This window comes from Penaeus vannamei, chromosome 31 (genome assembly GCF_042767895.1).
Source record: "Penaeus vannamei isolate JL-2024 chromosome 31, ASM4276789v1, whole genome shotgun sequence".
In the NCBI taxonomy this organism is placed as follows: Eukaryota; Metazoa; Arthropoda; class Malacostraca; order Decapoda; family Penaeidae; genus Penaeus; species Penaeus vannamei.
The window spans coordinates 6,547,598-6,555,097 of NC_091579.1; the positions used below are offsets into that span (position 1 = coordinate 6,547,598).

The 7,500-nt window shown below is 37.8% G+C and overlaps 2 protein-coding genes across 11 annotated transcripts in view; one reads left to right on the plus strand and one right to left on the minus strand.

The window, feature by feature from the left end:
• Positions 1 to 5,269, minus strand: part of LOC113823668 (uncharacterized protein C3orf38 homolog) — a 10,281-nt gene extending 5,012 nt beyond the window's left edge. Inside the window, exons 1-3 of one of the 6 annotated variants that reach the window (XM_070143741.1) lie at positions 5,111 to 5,269; positions 1,454 to 1,612; positions 84 to 228 (exon numbers count right to left, since the gene is read on the minus strand). In XM_070143741.1, the coding sequence (XP_069999842.1) occupies positions 84 to 207 (124 nt within the window). In that variant the 5' untranslated portion in view covers positions 208 to 228; positions 1,454 to 1,612; positions 5,111 to 5,269. Of the gene's footprint in view, positions 1 to 83; positions 229 to 1,453; positions 1,613 to 2,886; positions 4,118 to 4,631; positions 4,725 to 5,110 lie in introns of those variants that run through there. The other 5 variants (XM_070143744.1, XM_070143745.1, XM_070143743.1 and 2 more) reach the window with 5 other exon arrangements.
• Positions 5,270 to 7,029: 1,760 nt separating this feature from the next.
• The window catches only part of LOC113805733 (uncharacterized), a 17,667-nt gene continuing 17,196 nt past the window's right edge, over positions 7,030 to 7,500 (plus strand). Inside the window, exon 1 of one of the 5 annotated variants that reach the window (XM_070143740.1) lies at positions 7,030 to 7,049. The gene's annotated coding sequence lies outside the window, so the exon portion shown is untranslated. Of the gene's footprint in view, positions 7,050 to 7,109 lie in introns of those variants that run through there. The other 4 variants (XM_070143737.1, XM_070143738.1, XM_070143735.1 and 1 more) reach the window with 4 other exon arrangements.

The window sequence follows — 7,500 nt, forward strand, 5'->3', positions numbered from 1 at the left end:
AGGTGCTGGTGAAGCAGAAGGAGGAGGAGGAGAAGAAAGTGGAGCAGGAGGAGGAGACACAATGACAAAAAGGACACAAATACCTATCTCTGAAGTCACTTCAACCTTGCCCTTCGTCGCAGTTGATACAGTAGCTTTCAGCGCATCTGCGTCTAGGATCCGCAAAAGCCTCCGCACTTGGGACGCATGTTTAGATTTGTCAAGCATGATGATCGCAACTGATCACTCCTGAAATGGTTTATTAGATTGGTAAAAAGGGAAAAGAAAAAGAAGAAAAAATATGTAAATATATGTGTTTGTGTGTATAAAGGAGGAGGGAGAGAGAGAAAGAGAAATTACTATTGACATTCATTTTATATTAGTCAAGACCAGCGTAAAAAAGGAAAATGATAATTCCTTAAACACCAGATCTTTCCGACAGGATGATCGATTGGGTAATCGATCCTCTAGGACTGTGGTTCGCAACCTTTTTCATTCAATACATGATAATCTCCGTGGCCATGTTCAATAGGTACTGTAGGTGAGATAGAATTCAGTTTAATTCAACGTCAAAGTTATTACATTGCTCCATTGCTCCCAAAGTGTTTCACTTGGATTACTTGATGGAAGAATAAGCCTAGAAGTTCTCTATGGCAATTTCCGACCGATCTCCGGCACTCCGCAACCTGTAGCTCAATAGGATTCCTTCAGGCAGTCCTTTGGCAAGCACTCAGGGTCAAGGCAAAGTTTAACCTTGCATATGTTGGAAGCCACAGATGTATGTTGTGGGCTTGACTGATTGGTGATTGGGATTTGCACTGAGCCTTGGTGTGCAAGACTCAGATTCTGTTGAGAAAGGTCAAGGAACAGAAGGTCAGGAGTCCTGCTGAGTTTCTAGTCCTGCCTACCAAACCAGGTGAAAGCCGAACTCCAAGCCCTCTTCACAGATGACTGCACCCTTCTCATTGGATGGGCGGATTATCTGCTATCAGGTTGGGGTTCATGGTCGTTGGGCTGAGGATTTTAAACAGCTGTATCAGATCGACCCTCCAGCAGTTAGTTTAGGTGCAAGTGGTATTGCAATCCCTGTGCCAGACCCATCCATCGAAGAACCTCCTTCTCAGACAGGTTAGGTCTCCCGCCCCTCTAAGCTGAGCATGTATGGTGTCCCTACTGGAAAGCTAAAGGCTCGTGGTGAATCTTTGGCATAGAGCTTGCATGCTGCCATCCGGATTGATGGGACTGCATCAGCTATGGTAGCATCATACTGCTCAGTATACCGGACACAAACTGGATTCACTCCTAGTAAATCAACAACAGACTGCATCCTTGTTCTTCGTATCATTGTGGAAAGCCATTGTGTTTGATCATGGACTGCTTGCAGCTTCAAACCTTAAGGAAGCTTGTGGATCGTGAAATGTTATGTGAGATCCTAAGGGAAATTCCAATAAGAATTACTGAATTAATAACAAACCTGTATACTGGTGCTGAGAGTGCTCCAAAGTGCAGCGGAGGGTTGTTCAGCCGTTTCACTCTTAATTCAGGAATGAGCCAAGGCTTTTCAAGACTTGCATGGACTGGATAATCGGTAGAGCTACTATCCAGTCACCGTGGAGCAACAAGTATCTGGAAACTAGTGGGGAATTTTGATACATTTGGCAATAAGGCGAAGTCCTTAGGTCTACAGGTCTCTTGGATCAAGAACAAGATCCAGGATTTGGGTGTCTGCAAGAACTTGTTCAGTTGGGACATGCTTATAGCGAGGATAATGAAGTCACAGAGAGCTTACATCTCTTGGTAGTGCAGTTCATGACAGGGATATTGGACCAACAAGTCAGTAGACTCATTGGTTTGGTAGCTGGTGATATGACCTCAGTTAATATTTAGAGTATTTAGAGGCACCGGAACCAATGCAGAAAGACCTTTTTACACGTGTGTGTATATATATATATATATATATATATATATATATATATATATATATATATATATATATATACATATATATATATACATATATATACATATATATATTTATATACATATATATATTTATATACATATATATATTTATATATATACATATATATATTTATATACATATATATATATTTATATATATATACATATATATATATACATATACATATATATATATATACATATACATACATACATATATATATATATATATATATATACATATACATATATATATACATATACATATATATATATATATATATATATATATATATATGTACATATATATATATATATATATATATATATATATATATATATATATATATATATATGTACATGTATATATATATATACATATATGTGTGTGTGTGTGTGTGTGTGTGTGTGTGTGTGTGTGTGTGTGTGTGTGTGTGTGTGTGTGTGTGTGTGTGTGTGTGTGTGTGTGTGTGTGTGTGTGTACATGCATATATATATATATATATATATATATATATATATATATCTATATATATATATATGTATGTACATGCATATATATATATATATATATATATATATATATATATATATATATATATATATACATATGTGTGTGTGTGTGTGTGTGTGTGTACACACGTACACATATATATACGTCATGTCTTTATTGTGTTCATTATAAAGACTGTAAACAGGAACAGGTATTACTGTCATTATTGTTGTTGTTACCATAGTACTAATAATAGCAACAGCAGCATGATAATAAGAAGAATATTTAACAATATCTTTTAATTGTTTTTGTTACAGCTAGTAATATTACTGTTATTAGTACTGTTACTGATATCATAACAATATCATAATTCGCCCTAAACTTGTCATCATTATTGCCATCGCTATCGTTATCTTTAACGGCAGTAACGGATATCACAGACGAATACCCACTGACTTGGCCCTTTGAAGATTTTCGATGCATTCACTAGTACTTCTGACCTTTCGTTTCCTGTACCAACACAGGTTAAGCTAAAATGTTTCTGATACTGTGCATTTATGGTTCATGCGGTGGATTAAATATGAATTTCTCTCCTTGCTTCTGCGGTGAAACTCGTTCCATATTTTTACATTAAAATCTTCTCTTACAACAGCAGTGTAGTGAGTCTGGTTCCTGAGCCGGACCACGGTTGATGTTAGAGAGAGTATCCAGGCCACAGTACGCAAAGGAAATGTCTCAGAGCCAACCAGGGATTAATATGAATTATTCAAAATTACAACCAAATTCCAAGAGATATAATCAGTATATATTGCACGAATACTTCATGAATTAACAAGTGAATATGAGGATTTTTTTCTTTATATAAACTGGCAGCTCACTTAACACAAGAATTACGGCCATTTTGTTAAAATTGAGGGAGGCCCGACCCCTTGAATATTCATGTATAAGGACTTGCATATTCGCAAAAATAAGTGCATATCAGTCTCATTATCTGATATATATACCATTTATCTTTCTATCTATCCGGTAGATATTTATTTTGCTCACATCTCTCTTTGATAAATGCCACTTTCGTTGTTTACAAACACTCACTTCACATTATTAATTTTGACAGAAGAATCGTATTTTTCTTCATGAATTGATACCCCACGTCATGCAACGAAGTCTTGTACAGATGGTGCCCTGCTCTAAAGTTCTGAACAGCATGCACCCTTTACCATTCTCACTCTTTCAGACAAACATTCGTTCGTTCCATCTTCTAACATAAATAAACGGGATTTTTCTCATTCAGAGACTGCTGTCAGAAAAAGCAAGCTAGATTCAGTCATCTTCACTACTTTCCTCGCTTAACAGCAATATTTACAAGCCTATTTTTATAAATCTTTTTGCGGTTTTATACAATGATTGCCTCATTTTCCACTGCACTATTGCTGCTGCAACTGGTGATTATGATAAATAACCAAACGGCAGTGGTCGAGAGCAGGTCAACAGCAAGGCACAGATAACTTTTCGGGTCATTCTCTCACTTTTTCCTTTTTCTGGCAGGAAAAATACTAAGAAGTCTAAAATAGAAAGACAAAGAGGCAAGAGGAATTACGAGGATAATGGATAATAATACAAGATTCATGTGTACTAACTGAGCCTTCCTCTCTCTCTCTCTCTCTCTCTCTCTCTCTCTCTCTTTCTTTCTTTCTTTCTTTCTTTCTTTCTTTCTTTCTTTCTTTCTTTCTTTCTTTCTTTCTTTTTCTTTCTCTTTCTCTTTCTCTTTCTCTCTCTCTCTCTCTCTCTCTCTCTCTCTCTCTCTCTCTCTCTCTCTCTCTCTTTCTTTCTTTCTTTCTTTCTTTCTTTCTTTCTTTCTTTCTTTCTTTCTCTTTCTCTCTCTCTCTCTCTCTCTCGCTCTCTGATATCAGCATGTTTTGATAAATTCAAATCACGTTGATTTCCCGGTTCCAGGTGTTACGCCACCGTCAGCTTCTCCAGTCATATCAGTTCTGAATACCAAAGTTCCCTTATCATTACAAGCGCTATCAACTGATTATCTCTTTTCAGCTGAACTCTCTTGTTGGTACACAAATGGTTTTCACTGTATATTAGCGTTAAAAGTATTTTTTTCACGGCTTCTTAACTCAAGTTAAAAGAAAAATATGTTATAGCTTCCAGCGGCCTTGAAAAGCACCATCTACTGTAAGCACAACACCTCACAATTCACAACGAAAAGAAACGAAGTTGAGTCTGCTGGACTGGAGCACAGCACTAGACAGAACGGGTATAGTATTGGTGCTCTGTTACGCTGGGTGACGTCACCGCCATGGATATGCATGACATTACTATTGCATTAATTCAATAATAAATGTTTCATGGGGCACCTAAATTTATAACTCCTCCCAATTATTTAACTCAGTCTCCCATACCGATGTGGTTCTCCCTCATCGTTCACAGCAATCAGAATTGCTTGTACGCGTCATAAAAGTTAAATCCGGGTTAAAGTTTGGTCCGAATCCACAGTACTTGCACAGTTGTAAGACACTGTCAGACGCACGGGTCAATGCGTCAATGCGAAGCAGTCAAAAATAATCAGAAATCATTTACGAAGACATCTAAAAATGAAACTGATAATAACATGATAATTAACATCAGAAAGCCAATAAACAGACGAACAACAACACATAAATTTACCAAGGAAACTTCAACGTTGAAGACTTCGTCCAGCTTGGCAAGGGCAAGGTCTATTTAAGTACTTATATAGACCTTGGGCAAGGGCAGGCAAGCGGTGACTGACAGCAACAGGTCTCCCCGATACTGTCCTCCCGCCTCGCTCTTCTGCCAATGAGGCGTTGCCGAGCCCATCGCGTACGGGGTAGGGTGAATTGGCAACACTGGCAATGAATATTCCTTGTTAGTCAGATGTGAGCGAAAATAACAGGAATGTATTTAGTATTTTGGTTCTTTGGAAACTTTTCTTCCATGATGACCAATTACTCGTCACATATGGCTGACTTTGTTCACACTAGATCATCAATAATACTGAACTTTACAAAACACATTTTCAAATACTGACTGGCAGTAAGACTGTTGAAAGTTATCACACTAGATCATCAATTATACTTTTCATTACAAAATACAAAGAAAAAAGAATTGCGCCAGAATTACCTTAAAATTACCTTACCTTAAAAGTAGTTGAATTACCTCAAACTAAGGTAATTATTTTGAAAGCGAGACCTAGATCAGCATTTTCTCCGTTTTCTACAGTAGATGAGAAAGAAAACGGATACACATAATTATTGAACCATACACTATCACAAACGTATGGATACTAGATTACAGTTAACACTTTCTTTAATAAGATAAACAATTATAGCTTAATACAACTATTTAAATGGAAATATCATCCACTACTTCCTTCTTTTAAGGGGCCTGAAAGAGTTGTCCGAGCTCTCACGGTCTCACGGTTGGTCGTCCTCATGTTTGATGGCAAGTGCTTAGGGTCAGAATCTGTTGATTATGTGACTGATTCCCCGCGTTACTTTCTAATCATGGCGCTAATTAAAGAAATAATATACTACAGATACATTAATTAAGTCAGTAATGTAACATTCAAAAACATAAACTGAACCCGAATCTCTTTATAGAAGATGTATTAGATGTATATGACTCAAGAAAATGAAACACGGACCCTGTAAACTTGATTTATCTAGAAAGTATACTATTTATGGCTGAAGTTTTAGTCACTCTATAGGATTCCGTGGGTGATGCCCTGCTAGAAGGCCCACCCAAAGTGACATTGGTTGGAATATCCGTCGTGAAGACGTTCGGTTAACCATATGCGGGTTTCAGCACTTTTTGTTTAATTTATCTAAACATGGACAAATATTTCAATATTGCTTTAAATACTTATTTGAATAAAACCATCTACATTTATAATAAATAAAAATGCAGCCTACAGAAAAATGTCCGTAGTGACGTCATCATCAGTCGGTCATCTTTAGTTACATTTAGTAGACGAATTTCCGTAGAATTCCACAGCCTGGCTGCAGGTAACATGGTTGGTTCCGAACACCATCGCTGTAGACACTGCAGCTGTTCAAATAGCATCAGGGGCTCTGTGTCATATCCATGATAATACTGATAATTAAGGATAACAGCGATAATAATAATGATGAAAATAATAACCATAATAATGATTACAATGACAATGACAATTGTAGAAGCACATCTAGAATGATTACGTTTTTGTTGATAAGTACCATGTGAGTTGAGGAAATTAATAATACCCTTACGGACGACTGGTTACCTCGCACGGAGTAGTTCGGAGCCGTTCTTTTAGGAAATAAAGCCCTCCGATACCTAACAATAGGAAATACGGTCGTAACGGTTACGAGACCCCTGCGCCTTTGTTGCTTGGCGTTTGAAAATGTGTTGTAATGTCGCTAGTTGAGAAATCGTTGATATTTCTCGAAGCTGTTACGAGAGACAGCGTTTAAGAGAGAGTTAAGGAAATCCGGCCCCAGAGGTGTCAGATAGCCGGGAGAGGGGCAATTACCCCCCACCCCTCCAAGATCTGTTTGCCCACCCCTTTTTCTGGCTTGTCCCCTCTCTCCTAGGGGCGTTTTACTAAGTTACACCTATATAGTTCTGTCTATAGCTTAAAATGCCCCCGGAATAACTAATTTCTCTGTAGAAAAAGCTGAAATAACGCCCCTGATTGATGCCCTCACTCCCTGCAATGCTCAGTGACATGGCATGTTTAACTGTCACGGTCAGTTTTCTTACAGACATGAGTTGTTGTGGAAAATGGAAATACGCATCCTCAAATTCCCTGCAATAGAGATTTTTCGACAGATGCAATGAAAAAGCCGTTATATTGTCTTTCCAAGTGGTTTGCTCGTACAGTTGCGGACATTTCCAACTGGTACATCACGAATCAGTCGAATTTAGTACCCGTTCTTTTCGTGTTCGCGTTGGATTTCCTGTCTAGTGCGTAGTGAGGCTGAGCGCAGTCGGCTGTGCTTCAATCTAACAGACGCACTTACGATTCTGTTTGCTGTGAATTGTGAGATCAGAGAGGT